At 47.3% G+C, this 16,715-nt stretch overlaps 1 protein-coding gene across 2 annotated transcripts in view; it reads left to right on the top strand.

Annotated features, from left to right (window-relative positions):
* The first annotated feature begins 234 nt into the window (after positions 1–234).
* PTGES3 (prostaglandin E synthase 3) overlaps positions 235–16,715 on the top strand; it is a 29,746-nt gene continuing 13,265 nt past the window's right edge. The window contains exon 1 of one of the 2 annotated variants that reach the window (XR_007500281.1): positions 235–278. Coding sequence is in view for 1 of the 2 variants with exons in the window: in XM_049784092.1 (XP_049640049.1) it covers positions 277–278 (2 nt within the window). In the remaining variant the exon portion in view is untranslated. The remainder of the gene's footprint in view (positions 279–16,715) is intronic. The other variant, XM_049784092.1, reaches the window with a different exon arrangement.

Here is a 16,715-nt window from a genome sequence, read left to right as displayed (position 1 = left end):
GCTGCTCGGCCTGCTTCACTTCCCTGCGCTCCGCGGCCGGAGGAGCAGCAGCAGCAGCTGGAGCAGCTGGAGCAGCGGGCGCGCGGTGCATTGTGGGGGAGCCAGGTCGCGCCGTCGCCGCCAGCGGGAAACGCAGCCGAGGCCGCGATCGGGAGCGAACGCCGCCGCCACCACCAGCACCTGAGGGAACAGGCCGTCCGGGAGTCTCCTCAGCCGCCGCCGCCGCCGCAGAGGCCCGCCCACCCGTTCGCTCGCGCCTGCCCTGCCCCGTCCGCCATGTGAGTGAGTGCGTGCGACTCCCGCCCGCCCGCGCTGAGGAGAGAGAGGAAGGTCGCGTCGCCCCTCGGGCTGGGGAGGCCGCGGCCGCCCGGAAGCCCCCCCACCTCTCGCCTCGGGCCCCCCAGGGGGGGTCTTCGCTTTCCCGCGGCCGCCTGAAGTGGGGGGAGCCCGGTTCCGGTTTCCGTTGGCGGGTCACCCTCTCTTTACGCCCCCCCCATCCTCGCTGCGCCCAGCCCCCGAAAGCGCCCCTCGCTCGGCCTCCTCGGGCCGACCGGAAGTCCCGCTCGGGCGCCTCGGGACCTTCCCGCCGCCGCGGCCTTGCCTCGGGCTGGGGCGGGGTGGGGGCGCCCGGCCCGGCCCGCTAAGGCCAAGGGCACCTGTTACGGAGGTGGTAGTGGTTGGTGGTGTTGGTGTTGGGGCCGGAGCTCAGCGGCACCACGCGGCCTTGGAGCGACACACAGACACAGGTAGGTCCTGCTAGGCCGCCCGAGCCGCGTTGCCCTGGATGCGCTTCGCTCATGCGGTAGGTGCTGGATGGATCTCGGGGCACAACGAAGGGATCCCCGCGCGCTGCTTGCTGTGCAATGATCTGCGTCCCGTCCCGGGCCCGCCCCGCGTGCTGAGCCTGAGCGGGTCCGGCCAGGGAGGGAGGGAAGTCAGTAAGTCGTGCACGCGTTTTCTGGGGGACATTCTGTGTCCCCAGTTTCCCGCGACTCCGGGGTGGGCCTCCTAAACGACTGACTGACTCACAGGGACTTTTCAAATCCATGTACTGCACAGATTTTTTTTTCTTTTTTTAGCAAGATTTATAATGATCCGGGGCCGGAGAGATAGCATGGAGGTAAGGCGTTTACCTTTCATGCAGAAGGTCATCGGTTCGAATCCCGGCGTCCCATAGGGTCCCCCGTGCCTGCCGGGAGCAATTTCTGAGCCTGGAGCCAGGAAAAACCCCTGAGCACTGCCGGGTGTGACCCGAAAACCACAAAAAAAAAAAAAGATTTATAATGATCCGAAGAGAATTTATTTTTCTTTATTAAAAAAAAAAAAAAGGCAAAACCGGGGCCGGAGAGATAGCACGGAGGTAAGGCATTTATTTGCCTTGCATGCGCAAGGACGGTGGTTTGAACCCCGGCATCCCATATGGTCGTCCCCCCACCCCCCCAGCCTACCAGGAGCGATTTCTGGCGCCTCCAAAAAAAAAAAAAAAAAAGCAAAACCAAGATTTGTTAGCACTATCTCTTGTGCTCACAATGAATCTTTTCTATTTTCCCCCCTCAAGAACTTTAGGGTTTGAGATTTTGGTCCTAAACGCATCTTAAAAGTAGTTTTGTAGTGGGAGAGCAGTGCGGGAGGGAATCACCTTTATTTTTTTCTAAGAAAGGCATTTTCAAGAGTTCACTCGTTGAAGTGATAGTTGGCGGGTTGGCGGTAAGTATTTCTGGCTAGAAATCCAAGTACACAGTGAACAAACCCCGGAGAAGGCATGTACGTGTTACTGTAAAGAGGTCGTTAGAAATTGGAATTTCCCCAGCTACAAAAAATAAGCGGTATCCTGATAGGTTTTGATGTTGCCTTTTTTTTTTTTTTTCCTCTTTTACATCTGTCTTTGGAACTAGCGAGAAAACGAATTTAAGGTAAAACTACCAGTCTGTTAGCCAAGCATTGCCAAATGAAGTGAGGGTTGCCATTTAATTCCTGAGGTAAAGTTCATGCCTCCCTTCTGTGAGGCTCTGGGTTCTATCCCAGGTAGCCCAAAAAAGTTAGACATGGAACAACTTTATGGAGATCATATAAAATAGCTAAGTTTTTCAGTGAGTAAACAATAAATCTAGACCTTAAATGATCCATATATGCCATCTTTCAAAATTTGTAGGATTTTTTGTTTGTTTTTTTGTGGGGGCAGCCACACCTGGAGCTGCTCATGGATCACTCCTGGAGGAGACCATATGGGATGTTGGAGATGGAAACCTTGTTGGCCACGTGCAAGGCAAATGCCCTAAGGCCCCTGTAGGAGCTTTTAATTAAGTTTATGACTTTATTGTACAAGATGCATGTTATAAGTGGTTTGTTTGAGTGGAGGGGAAAAAATCATTTAATGGGCTATCCAATCCTTTAAAGAAACTTGCTGAGTTCATTTTGTTGGTCTACTATAAACGTTTTACTTTGCTTTGGGCTAAACCTGGTGCTGTTCAGGGTGTTGGTTACTCTATATTCAGGATTACATGCCTTGCATGCACCCTACAAATGTGGAGACTTCCACCGAATATCATCAAGACTTTTGAGTTTGTTCTTGTTTGTGCTCTTGGCAGTATTTCTGTAGGTATATTTTTGGGGGGGTGCACACATGTTTTTGCACTCAGAAATTGTTTCTGGCAGGCTCAGTGGATCTTATGGGTTGCCAGGGATTGAACCCGGGTCTGTCCCAGGTCAGCAGGATGCAAGGCAAATGCCCTACCCCTGTACTGGAATTCCAGCCCCTCTGTAGGTAAATTTCTACTGGTTTTATTCCGTACTGGGAGTGGGAGGGAATATCACCGGAAAATGCTCAGGACTTACTCCTGACTGCTTTCTTGGGCTGGGGGCTTCATACGGGGTTTCAGGGTTTACTGGTACAAGGCAAGCGCCTTACCATTTCATCGCTTGATGTTTAAGGATCAAATAAATCTTGTATCCTTGGTCCCGAAACCAATTATAATATGATCTATGGTTAAGGAAGTATAACCAATGATGGCCTTTGTTCTGTGTTGATTTCCTAACCACTGTAACCTGGCAACTGGATTTGCTTTTTTTCTTTTTTCTATGCTTAGTTAGACTTTAACTAGAAGGCAGTAGAAACTGGAAGTTAAATCTGTTGGCTTTCAGTTCAATATGTATTAGTAATTAAGATTTTCATGTTTAATTCTGTTTCTCAGTTTTAAATTTTTGAAAACTATATTATTTTGTGATAAGATCCTAGAAGTTCTATTACATGGTTACTGATTCCCCCCCCCATCCCGGGAAAAAGTGCCTTTGTAGTATCAACCTAAATTTAAAATTCTTAAGATTTAAATCTCATACTTTATCTGATGGGCCAGAGAGATTTTATATTGGTTAAGGCGCTTGCCTTGTTCCCAGCCAACAAGTTTAATCCCAGTGACCAGTCGTAATTCCTGAGTATTCAGGAGTATATCCTGACTACTAGCAGGAATGGCTCAAAACCAAACTTTTTTGTTGTTGTTGTTTTTTGGGTCACACCTGCTGACGCTCAGGTTACTTCTGGCTCTAAGCTCAGAAATCGCTCCTGGCTTGGGGGACCATATAGAACACCAGGGATGAACCCAGGTCCATCCTGGATCTGCCGAATGCAAGGCAAACAAACGCCCTACCGCTGTGCTCTCTCTCCTATCCCAAGATAGATTTTTTTTTTTATTGTAAAGTTTTTGTTTTGGGCCAAAACACTCGGTGTCACTCGTGTTGTTACTCCTGGCTTTGCTCAGAAATTACTCCAGTCAGGTGGGGGACCGTATGGGATGCCAGGTATCAAACAAACCTGGATCAACTGTGTGATCAACTATTGTTCTAGCCCTCTGTGCATTTTTAATTTTGGGGTCACACCCAGCAATAGGTGTTTCTCCTGGCTTTGCATAGCACTGGGGTGAGAGAGGAAATGACCATGTGGGATACCAGGGATTAAAACTGGGCTGGTCACTGTCTCTGGCCCCACATAGGATATTTTTACTGAATTGATGAGTAGTGACTATAAATTGAGACATTACTTCCTTTTTTTTTTTTTTTTTTTGGGTTTTTGGGTCACACTCGGTGACGCTTGGGTTGCTCCTGGCTTGGGGGACCATATGGGACGCTGGGGGATAGAACCGCGGTCCATCCTAGGCTAGCGTGCGCACCACTGCTCTAGCCCAAGACATTACTTCTTTTTGTGTGTGTGTGTGTGTGTGTGTGTGTGTGTGTGTGTGTGTGTGTGTGTGTGTGTGTGTGTGTGTGTGTGTGGTTTTTGGGTTACACCCAGCAGTGCTCAGGGGTTACTCCTGGCTCCATTCTCAGAAATTGCTCCTGGCAGGCACGGGGGACCATATGGGACACCGGGATTCGAACTGATGACCTTCTGCGTGAAAAGCAAACGCCTTACCTCCATGCTATCTCTCCGGCCCCGAGACATTACTTCTATGCTTTCAGAATACCGGCGTCACCTGGTGCAGCCCAAAAAACCAAGAAAGATGTGAGGGGAGAGGAAGAATTACATATATGAGACAGAACATATGACATTCCAGAGTGGAAATAGGCCAGCAAAGCAATTTACAGACAGAGCCAGAAAGATAGCACAACAGTAGGGAGTTTGCCTTGTAAGCAGTCAAACTAGCATGGATGGTGGTTCGAATCCGGGCATCCCATATGGTCCCCGTGCCTGCCAGGAACAATTTCTGAATGCAGAGCCAGGAGTAACCCTGAGCTCCACCGGAATTGACCCTCCCATAAAAAAAAAAAAAAAGACAAGTGAGATATGTGTGCAAGAGAACATGGGCTTGAAAAGCAAGCACCCCCAAATGAAAAGTTACAGGGGATAGTATAGCAGATAGGGCACTTGTCTTGTTTTTTTATTTTGCCAGAGACTGGTGTTTACCTGACCTTGCTTACAACTTCTGGCTTTATGCTCAGGAATCATTCCTGGCAATGCTCAGAACTGTGTGATGTGCCAGTACATTGTTTGGGGTCCGAGTGATGGCGCAGCAGTCAAGTGTTTGCCTTCTATGCAGCTGACCCAGGACGGACCTGGGTTCGATCCCGGTGTCCCCCAAGCTAGGAGTCATTTCTTTTTGTTTGTTTGTTTGTTTGTTTTTGGGCCACACCCAGTAACACTCTTGGCTATATGCTCAGAAAATACTCCTGACTTGGGGGGACCATATGAGATGAAGGAAAATCGAACAAGTCCTCGAGCAAGGCCCCTACGCCCTGCCTAACAGCTCCGGCCCCTGGGAGTGATTTCTAAGCAATTCCATAGCCAGGAGTAACCCCTGAGTGTCACTGGGTGTGGCCCAAAAATCAAAAATAAAATGGCTTTTAAGGAAGTTTTTTTTTTTTCTTTTTTTCCCCCCACACTTGGTAAAGCTCAGAGGTTCCCCCTGGCTCTGAACTCAGGAATCTCCTGAGGGTAGGCAATATTAGATGCTGGGGATCAACCCAGGTTATACACATGCAAGGCAAAGGCCCTCTGGCTGTACTACTATTTCTAGCCCCAGTGGTTCATTTTCTTGACTTGTCTTTTCTCTCTCTCCTTCCCTTGTGGAGGACCTTATAGGATACTAGAATTTGAACCCAGCTCAGCTGTGTGTGAGGCAAGTGCTCTCTGTATTTGCTCCAGCTCCAAGTCACTTAATGGTGGCCCAGCTGATTCCCTAGCACCACTTAGCTTAGCCTAAAAAGCCAAAAGAAACAAGAAATTTTTATTTTGTATTTTGAGGAAATACTTGATGGCTCTTACAGTTTATTTGTAGCTCTACTCCAGGATCACTTCTGGCAGGGTTTAGGGAACCATAGAATGCTGGAGGGAGTAGGGTAGGCAGGTAGAGAATCTTGCATATGGTTGACTTGGGTTCAATTTTTGTTTTTGTTTTTGTTTTGTTTTGTTTTGTTTTGTTTTTTGGTTTTCTGGGCCACACCCGGTAGTGCTCAGGGGTTACTCCTGGCTGTCTGCTCAGAAATAGCTCCTGGCAGGCACGGGGGACCATATGGGACACCGGGATTCAAACCAACCACCTTTGGTCCTGGATCGGCTGCTTGCAAGGCAAACACCGCTGTGCTATCTCTCCGGGCCCAGGGTTCAATTTTTGACATTCCATATGATTCCGCAAACTTGCCATGCATGATTGCTAACTGCAGAGCAGCATCCCTGAGCACCACTGGGTGTGAAAAACGAAAAGCAAAACGGTGCCAGGAATTGAACTCGGGTTAGATTTTTAGCTTACCTGCTATAACCTAAGATGCTTATCCAGCCCCAATTAAAATAAATATGACCAGGCCCAGAGAGCCTGGTGTTTGCCTTGCAAGCAGCCGATCTAGGACCTAAGGTGGTTGGTTCAAATCCCGGTATGGTCCCCCGTGCCTGCCAGGAGCTATTTCTGAGCAGACAGCCAGGAGTCACCCCTGAGCACCGCTGGGTGTGGCCCAAAAACCAAAACAAACAAATAAATAAATATGACCACATTTTACTGATTAACACATTACACTGAATTGTGCATTTCTGGGGGGCACTATATATACCTTTATATCACATTGGATACTTTTTTTTAATAGTTCATTGATTTTTTTTTTTTTTTTTTTTTGGTTTTTGGGCCACACCCGGAACCTCTCGGGTTACTCCTGGCTATGCACTCAGAAGTTGCTCCTGGCTTGGGGGACCATATGGGACGCTGGGGAATCAAACTGCGGTCAGTCCTAGTCTAGCGTTGGCAAGGCAGACCCTAACCTCTTCTAGCGCCACCACGCCAGCCCCAGTTTCTTCATTGATTTTGTTGATGAGGCATAACATACAAGGTACCTACAAAGCTCTGCTTTGTATAGATTACTATTGGAAAGGGATGTAAACTTTGAAACTGGACTATCTAGTCTTAACCAAAGTTGAGCATCACTGAGTTGCTCACATTAAATATGCACTGTGGTAGGCCAGAGACGTGGCGCAGTAAGAAAGCATATATGTAACCCAAAAAATGCAAATAAAATATCCCATGGTGCCTCTGTAAATTTATTCTGGTGCACCATGGTGCATAAGTTGAGTCTCGATGATGTAATTGTGCATTTATAGCATCTGGAGAGGGGCACCCCAGCATTACTCAGGGATCACTACTGGCAGTGCTTGAGCATATGGAATGCTCGAGGTTGAAGTCAGGTAGTCCCTGGTATTACATGTAGTCCCCTGACCATAGAGTGTGCCCCCACCCCATTTTTGTTTTGTTTTGTTTTTGGGCCACACCCTTTTGACTCTCAGGGGTTACTTCTGGCTATGCGCTCAGAAATCGCTCCTGGGTTGGGGGGACCACATGGGACGCCGGGGATCGAACCGCTTGCAAGGCAGATACCTTACCTCTAGTACCACCTTCCTGGCCCCGCAAAAAAGTTTTATAGTAGTTGACATAAGATCTGAAAATATGGGCCCGGAGAGATAGCACAGCGGCGTTTGCCTTGCAAACAGCCGATCCAGGACCAAAGGTGCTTGGTTCGAATCCCGGTGTCCCATATGGTCCCCCGTGCCTGCCAGGAGCTATTTCTGAGCAGACAGCCAGGAGTAACCTCTGAGCATCGCCGGGTGTGGCCCAAAAACCAAAAAAAAAAAAAGATCTGAAAATATGGGAAGTTTATCTTAGCTTTCTCTGAGCAAAGATTGTATGAGAATTTACACCGTTCTACATGGGACTTTGATTTTTTGGTCTTTTGGGCCACACTCTACAGTTGCTCAGGGATTACTCCTATAGGCTCAGGGGATCGATCATATGGGATGCCAGGGATTCAACCTGGGTTGGCCATGTGCAAGACATCTTACCGCTGTGCTATCATTCTAGCCCCGGGACTTTGATAATTTTAGGGAAAACTGCTTAATCTATAAATAAGGGGTTTTCTTTTTTTCCTGGGTCTGTTGTGTGCAGGGCAAACGTCCTATCACTGTGCTATCTCTTCCGCCCTAGGGTTTTCTACTTTTAGCAGGAATATTATTTCTATAACCTTGGAGCTAATTGAAACAAGTTTCATGAATAAGTTGGTAAACTTAATTTTTTTAAATAAGTACTTCATATTTTATACTACCTTTTAAAATAGTTTGGGGGGCTATGCCTGTTGGTCTCTCTCAGAGAGCTGTTTTCTCTCAGGCAGCTGTTTTCAGGGCTATCACATGCTTAACATGTGCCCCTGGACCTGTGAACTTTTGGGGGGTGGGGGGTTTGGGTCACATCCAGCAGTGCTCAGGGTTTCCTCCTGGCTCTACGCTCAGAAATCGCTCCTGGCAGGCTCGGGGGACTATATGGGATGCCGGGGTTCGAACCACCGTCCTTCTGCATGCAAGGCAAATGCCTTACCACCATGCCATATTTCCGGCCCCTGTGAACTGTCTTGGGACGACATCTTTTTTTTTTTTTTTGGTTTTTGGGCCACACCCGGCATTGCTCAGGGGTTACTCCTGGCTGTCTGCTCAGAAATAGCTCCTGGCAGGCACGGGGGACCATATGGGACAGCGGGATTCGAACCAACCACCTTTGGTCCTGGATCGGCTGCTTGCAAGGCAAACACCGCTGTGCTATCTCTCCGGGCCCGGGACAACATCTTTTTGGGGAGGGAGGTTGTTTTGTTTTTGGACCTCACCTGGTGATTAGGTTATTCCTGGCTATGTGCTCAGAAATCGCTCCTGGCAGGCTCCGGGGACCGACCTTATAGGATGCTGGGATTTGAACCACCGCCCTTGTACATGCAAGGCAAATGCTTTATCTCTATGCTATCTCTCCAGCCCTAATGTTTTAGTTCTTTTTTTTTCTCTATTTTTATGATACCTTTATTTAAGCATCTTGATTACAAATATGATTGTGATTAGGTTTCAGTCATGTAAAGAACACCCCCCTTCACCAGTGCAACATTCCCACCACCAATGTCCCAACTCTCCCTCCATCCCACCCCACCCCCACCTGTACTCTAGACAGGCTTTCCAGTTCCCTCATTCATTCACATGGTTATGGTAGTTCTCAGTGTAGTTATTTCTATAACTGCACTCACCACTCTTTGTGGTGAGCTTCATGAAGTGAGCTGGAAGTTCCAGCCCTCCTCTCATTGTCTCAGGATTGTTGCAAAAATGACTTATTTTTCTTAAAACCCATAGATAAGTGAGAATGTTCTGCATCTCTCTCTCCCTTTGACTTATAATGTTTTAGTTCTTAAGGTATTTAGCCATACACTGATACTTAGAGTTTACTCCTGATTTTACACTTGGGAGTCAAACATTGATCAGGTGTGGAGCATGTTCTATCCACTGTTGAGTTTCTCTGGCCCCACTTATAAAATGATTCTAAAGCTAGAGGGAAGGGGATATCTACAGTATGTTATCTGCAACAGGGCTTAGTCTAAATAGCTTTGGTTTCCTTGAAAAGGAGCTCCTGGGGCCTGAGCAGTGGCGCAAGCAGTAAAGTGTCTGACCTGTCTGTGCCAGCTTAGCCAGGGGATTGAACCTAGGTGCAGGCAGACTCCTTACCGCTCCGTGCCACTGCTCCCGCCCTAGCTCCCTTTATTTTAAATTTTATAGAAAAATGGCAGAAGTATGAGGTAATACAAAGTAATTTTCATTTTAAAGTTCTAAGAAAAGGGGGTGGCAGTTTGTATAGGTGCAGCAAAAGTTGAGACAAATGAAAAATAGTGTTGGCCTAAAAAGGGGTTATCCCTGTCCACAAAGCATCCTGCTATAAGACCAAACTATAGGTTCCAGGTATATTAATTTGTCTAACCCCAGACTCTTTATGGTTCCAGGAAAGGTTCTCAATCATGGTTGTCGCAGTCAGGCTTCAGTAGATAGAGATCTTGGTGTTTGCACAGATCCTATGTTGAGGTCAGGGTGTCTTGAAGTGTCTCCTGGTATCATCTCACCATTAGGTAGCTCGGCAGGGAAATCATTCTGAAAGTAAATTGCTGAATCCCAAGGCATCTTCAGGGTGGTGTATGAGCCCACCCTGGGGCATATACGCTGCCAAGACAATTCCAGGGCCTGTCCTGGTAAAATGTCTGTTCCTGGTGTGGGTACAGAGAACTGTGCCAGATCCAAAAATGAGTCCCAAGGTTCAGGGGTGATCAGCTGATGTCCAAGAGACTAAAGCCTAAAGTCAAATCACTGTGGCAAATGTTCAGGGTAGAAGGTCCTTCTCTAACAAAAAGTTTGGAGTTCCCATCCCTACTGGATAGTAACTCCTTATATCTAAAATTTTCCCATTTTAATGTGCATATGCAAAAAGAACAGTAAACGGGATACTATTGGAGCCAAAGGGGAAATCATAACAATGTGCAACCATTTCTAATTCTGTTGAGACATGGTCCTCCATGCATTACATGTTGTGTCCCTAATACTTAGGCTTTTGATTCATGTTTTATCTTTATATCAAAGTAATCTGTATTTCTTTTATTTTATTTTATTTTTTTTCCGGTTTTTGGGCCACACCCGGCGGTGCTCAGGAGTTACTCCTGGCTGTCTGCTCAGAAATAGCTCCTGGCAGGCACGGGGGACCATATGGGACACCGGGATTCGAACCAACCACCTTTGGTCCTGGATCGGCTGCTTGCAAGGCAAACACCGCTGTGCTATCTCTCCGGGCCCAGTAATCTGTATTTCTTTTTGGTTTTTGGGCCACACTTGACTGTGCTCAGGGGTTGCTCCTGACTGCCCTCAGGAATCACTTCTGGCAGGTTGGGAGACTATAGGGATACAGGGTCGAACCAGGGTCAGCAAACACCCTACCTGCTGTGCTATCACTCTGACTCCAAAGTAATGTTTTAAATTTGTATAAATATTAGGTTCCATTAAGAATACACTTGGACTGGAGAGATCGTTTGATGGGCTGATTGCATGCTTTTTTTTTTTTTTTTTTTTTTTTGGGCCACACCCAGCGGTGCTCAGGGGTTACTCCTGGCTGTCTGCTCAGAAATAGCTCCTGGCAGGCACGGGGGACCATATGGGACACCGGGATTCAAACCAACCACCTTTGGTCCTGGATCGGCTGCTTGCAAGGCAAACGCCGCTGTGCTATCTCTCCGGGCCCTGATTGCATGCTTTTCATCACAGAGGCCTGGTTTATATCTTCAGCACTACGTTTCCCATTAGAACTCTTTGTTTGGGTCATACCTGGCAGTGCTTAAGGGTTATTCTGGGCCCTGTGCTCAAAAATCGCTCCTAACAGGCACGGGGAACCATATGAGATGCCAGGATTCAAACCACTGTTCTTTTGCATGCAAGGCAAACGCCTTACCTCCATGCTATCTCTTTAGCCCTGTTTGATTTTTGGGCCAGACACTAGAACTCTTGAGCCATCCCTTTCAGTATATTATATTATATTATATTATATTATATTATATTATATTATATTATATTATATTATATTATATTATATTATATTATATATAGTCTGAGAATTTAGCTCAATGGTAGGGGTCAAGCTTTTTTTGTGTGTGTGTGTATGAGGCACCATGTGTATGTTTAATGTATAGTATGTACACATGTCTTAACATTCAAAAAGTAAACGAACTTGGATCAGGAATATAGGGGCATTCTTTGCATGCAGGAACACTGTCCATAGCAACTTCAGTGGTAACTCCTAACAAAGATGGTAAGGAATAGTGTCACTAGCCGGAAAGATAGTGTGGAGGAAGGGCATTTGCCTTGCATGAAGAAGGACCGTGGTTCAAATCCTGGCATCCCATATTGATCCTGCGAGCCTGCTAGGAGCAATTTCTGAGCATAGAGCCAGGAGTAACCCAAGTGCTGCTGGGTGTGACCAAACACCCCCCCCCCCCAAAAAAAAAGAATAGTGTCATGTGCCCAGAAAGATAGTAGATAGACAGACAGGAGGCAAGCATATACTTGCTTTGCAGGTGTTTACTTAAGCTGACTAGTTCCATTCCCAGCAGGAATAGCCTCTGAGCACTGTTAAATGTGGCCCAACCTTCTAACCCCCAATTTAAAAAAGCTGAAGAGAGATGGGGCCAGCTAGGGAGCAGTAAGGCATCTGCCAGCCTAGGATGGACCTCGGTTCAAACCCCCAGCATCCCATATGGTCCCCCTACCCCTAGCCAGGAGCAGTTTCTGAGCTCATATCTAGGAGTAACCCCTGAGCATCACTGGGTATGGCCCAAAAACAAACAAACAAAAAGAGATACAGAGTAAGATGGCAACAAATATAAAAAGGTGGGCTGGAGCACTAGCACCTGGTAGGGCATTTGCCTTACAGTTGGCCAGCCCTGGATGGGCTCGGTTCGACTCTGGGCATGCCATATGGTCCCTGAGCCTGCCAGGAGTAACCTGAGTGCTGCCAGGTGTGGCCAAAACAAACAAACCAACAAACAAAGGTAGCACGATGGAGCAAATGGGTAGACTTCTTGGGTTGAGGGAAATGGGTATGATGTTGGAATTATGTCCATGAGAAACCATTATGCTATTGTAAGCTCCAAAAACAACACTTTTTGGTTTTGGGCCATACCCAGTGGCGCTCAGGGGTTACTCCTGGCTTTGCACTCAGAAATCTCTCCTGGCAGGCTTGGGGGGACCACATGGGATGCAGGGGATGGAATCCAAGTCCATCCTCGTCAGCCGCATCCAAGGCAAATGCCCTACCACTGTGCTATTTCTCCATCCCAATGACAAATTTTTTAAAAATCAAGGCCAGGGTGCTAGTACAGGCTCAGTCCCCATTATTCTATATGGTCCCCAAAGTGTTTCAGGAGTAACCCATGAGCATATCATTTGTGTGTCCCCAAAAGAAATTATTTTAAATAGTAGTTAGATGTCATAATTTTATTGTTAATGAATTTCCTCCCTTGAGATTTTTCTTTTTCCTTCCAAAAGTGGGTGCAACCACAATTATTCACAAGACTTCCAGCTCATTGCTCTGGGATTGTGGGATTTTTGGAGCCGGGAACCATGCAGTACCAGAGATTGAACAAAGATCCCCTCCAGGGGCTGGAGAGATAGCACAACAGTCAAAAATAAAATTACGGTAGTAATTTTTACATTAGGAAAAAACATTGAGTTGTGTTTGTGTATGAATTTCTAAATATTTTACAGGGATGATGGCTGCAATTAATGTGTTATTTGACCTTACACTGAATTGAATAAAGCAGACTCATTGTCTCCAGGGACATGGGTGATCTAGCTATTTATTTATTATTTGTTAGTTTGTTTTGGGGTTACACCCGGCAGCACTCAGGGGTTACTCTTGGCTCTATGCTCAGAAATTGCTCCTGGCAGGCTCGGGGGACCATATGGGACGCCAGGATTCAAAGCACCATCCTTCTGCATGCAAGGCAAATGCCTTACCTGCCTTACCTCCATGCTATCTCTCCAGCCCCATGTTCTTTATTTTTTAGCTTTAAACTATCAAAAGAATTGCTAGTGAAGGAAACACCAGAACAGTAGGAAAGGATAAAAGTGCCTCAGGCTGGGGAGTAGGCTGGAACTGGGAACCTTGGTGTGGAGGATAGTGGATACTGGTGAATGAATTGGTGTTAGAACTATGAACTCCTGAAACTTTGTGATTCACAGTGATTTAAATTTTTTTTTTTTTTGGTTTTTGGGCCACACCCGTTGGACACTCAGGGGTTACTCCTGGCTATGTGCTCAGAAATCCCCCCTGGCTTGGGGGGGACCATATGGGACGCCGGGGGATCGAACCGTGGTCCATCCTACGTTAGCACTTGCGAGGCAGACACCTTACCTCTAGCGCCACCTTCCCGGCCCCCACAGTGATTTAATTTTAAAAAAATTTATGATAAATGGGAGATTTTTCTTGGCAAATGACTGTTTCTGCTAGGTTGGGCTGCTGTAACAAAATGCCAGTCTGGGTAGCTTTTTTTTTTTGGTCTTTGGTCTTTGGGCCACATCCGGCGATGTTCAGGGGTTACTCCTGGCTGTCTGCTCAGAAATAGCTCCTGGCAGGCACGGGGGACCATATGGGACACTGGGATTCGGACCAACCACCTTTGGTCCTGGATCGGCTGCTTGCAAGGCAAATGCCGCTGTGCTATCTCTCTGGGCCTCAGTCTGTGTAGCTTTTATTGATTGTTAGTTTTGGTTTTTGGACCACACCTAGGGGCACTCCAGTTATTCCTGGCTCTGCTCAAAAATGACTCCAGGCGTGCTCCGGAGATCATATAGAATGATGGAGATCAAATCTAGATTGTTTGCAAGGCAAAAACACCCTACCTGATATGCTTTGGCTCCAGTCCTGAGATTGGATTTTTGTTTTGGGGCCACATCCAGTGACGCTCAGGAGTTATTCCTGATTATGTGCTCAGAAATTGCTCCTGGCTTAGGGGACTATATAGGATGCCAAGGATCGAACTGCTATGGTCTGTCCTAGGTTAGTGCATGCAAGGCAGATGCCCTACCACTTGCGCCAATCCTTCTGACCCGCGAGACTGGGTAGTTTATAAACATTTCTCCTCACTAGTCAGGAGATGAAGACCAGAGCTTTGACACCAACATCATCCCATGCTGGTAAAAGGTTTCAAGTTTCTGATTCATAGCTACTTGTCATCTCAGCAATGGTAGGATCTTGTTAGAATCCTCTTTTACAAGGTTTAATGCTCAGGGAATGAATTTCTGTTCATAGGATAATTGTGGTCTTGGGGAACACAGGCCATTTAGCTGTACTCTTGCTCAACCATGTTAGACATTTAAGAAAGTTTGGGGAGGGGCCAGAGAGATAGTACAGCAGGTAAGGCACTTGCTTGCCTTGCACGTGGCCAACCTGGGTTTGATCCCCAACATCCAATATGATCTCCTGAGTGCTGAACCTGGAGGAAGCCCCGAACATTGTGGGGTATAGCTCAAAAACAAAGCAACAAAAAGAAAGTTTGTGGGAATGATTCTGGTTTTTTTTTCCCCAGGCCACACCCGTTTGATGCTCAGGGGTTACTCCTGGCTAAGTGCTCAGAAATTGCCCCTGGCTTGGGGGGGACCATATGGGATGCTGAGGTCCTTCCTTGGCTAGAGCTTATAAGGCAGACACCTTACCTCTAGCGCCACCTCGCCAGCCCCAGGGGGAATGATTCTGTAGTGTGTGCTTTGCACATGGCCCACCCAGGTTTGATCTCTGAGCTCAGAGCCAGGAATAAGCCTTGAACATAGCTGGATGTGACCATAATTTTTTGTTTGTTTCTGTATCTCTTTCTTTTCTTTTCTTAATATTTCCTGTAAGTTAGGAATTAAGATTTCTTTTTTTTTTTTTTTTTTTTTTTTTTTTTGGTTTTTGGGCCACACCCGGTAACGCTCAGGGGTTACTCCTGGCTATACGCTCAGAAGTCGCTCCTGGCTTGGGGGACCATATGGGACGCCGGGGGATCGAACCGCGGTCCGTCTCCTAGGCTAGCGCAGGTAAGGCAGGCACCTTACCTCCAGCAGGCACCTTACCTCCAGCGCCACAGCCCGGCCCCAGGAATTAAGATTTCTATAGATTATGCCATTGCATCAAGTTAGGTTTTTTTTTTTTTGGGCCACACCCGTTGACGCTCAGGGGTTACTCCTGGCTATGTGCTCAGAAATCGCCCCTGGCTTGGGGGGACCATATGGGACGCTGGGGGATCGAACCGCGGTCCTTCCTTGGCTAGCGCTTGCAAGGCAGACACCTTACCTCCAGCGCCACCTACCCAGCCCCCAAGTTAGGTTTTATGTGTGATTTTTTTTTGTTTTTGGTTTTGGTTTTTGGGCCACACCCAGCAATGCTCAGGGGTTACTCCTGGGTATCCGCTCAGAAATAGCTCCTGGCAGGCACTGGGGACCATGTGGGACACCAGAATTCGAACCAACTATCTTAGGTCCTGGATCGGCTGCTTGCAAGGCAAACGCCGCTGTGCTCTCCGGGCCCTATGTGTGATTATCTTTTAATTTTTGGTTGGAACACAGCCAGCAATGAACAGTGTGCTCTGCTCCAATACCTCAGGGCATTGCTTAGTACTGCGGATTCAAACCAGGGTTGGCAGCCAAGGCAAGCACCTTAATACCTGGAAAGGCCTAGTCTGTAGGTCTGTTGCATTAAATAATTAACGATGAGGCTGGATGGTGGAGGATACCATCCAGCCCACATGGCTCTGCAACCTCCATGCAGCCGGCGAGTTCCAGGCCCAGGTGAAATCACTCACTCACACGCAGCCTTCAGGAAGAATCATCTTTATTTATGCCCTAGCCACCACAGGTGTGTGGCCTATGTCAACCTTTTAAGCATTCAGCTATATTTTGCTAGCCCTGCATCTTATCTCCTGTTAGCCATCTTCCCTTTGGGCTCCATGCGGCCCAAAGATCCAAAAGCCAGGAAGCCAAGCCGGGCCAAGAGAGAAACGGCAAAAGGGGCACCACGCCCGAATCCCCTGGCTCAGAGGTTTATCTATCCTTTTCCAGACCCCTCCCAGAAATGGGAGGTCTTGCAGGTAGTTACACCTATTATCCGGTTCCCAAAACTCCTCCCAGATATGGGTGGGTCTTGGGGTACACCACATAGGTCTACCGTTCTTCTTTTCTCCCACCCTCTTATTTTGGGGGGCACACCCAGTGATGCTCAGCGTTACTCTTTACTATGCACTCAGGAATTACTCCTGGTGGTGCTTATATTTGAGAGTTTCAATATTCTGTGTATCTGAATAAATTTGTTATTTTTCTGTTCTTCCTGATGCTACCTTTGTCTTTAACCTGTCGTGGGGCTGAGAGCAGTAAGTAC

The sequence above is a fragment of the Suncus etruscus genome, chromosome 11 (assembly GCF_024139225.1).
Source record: "Suncus etruscus isolate mSunEtr1 chromosome 11, mSunEtr1.pri.cur, whole genome shotgun sequence".
NCBI classification, from domain to species: Eukaryota; Metazoa; Chordata; class Mammalia; order Eulipotyphla; family Soricidae; genus Suncus; species Suncus etruscus.
This window is presented reverse-complemented; position numbering and strand designations above follow the sequence as displayed.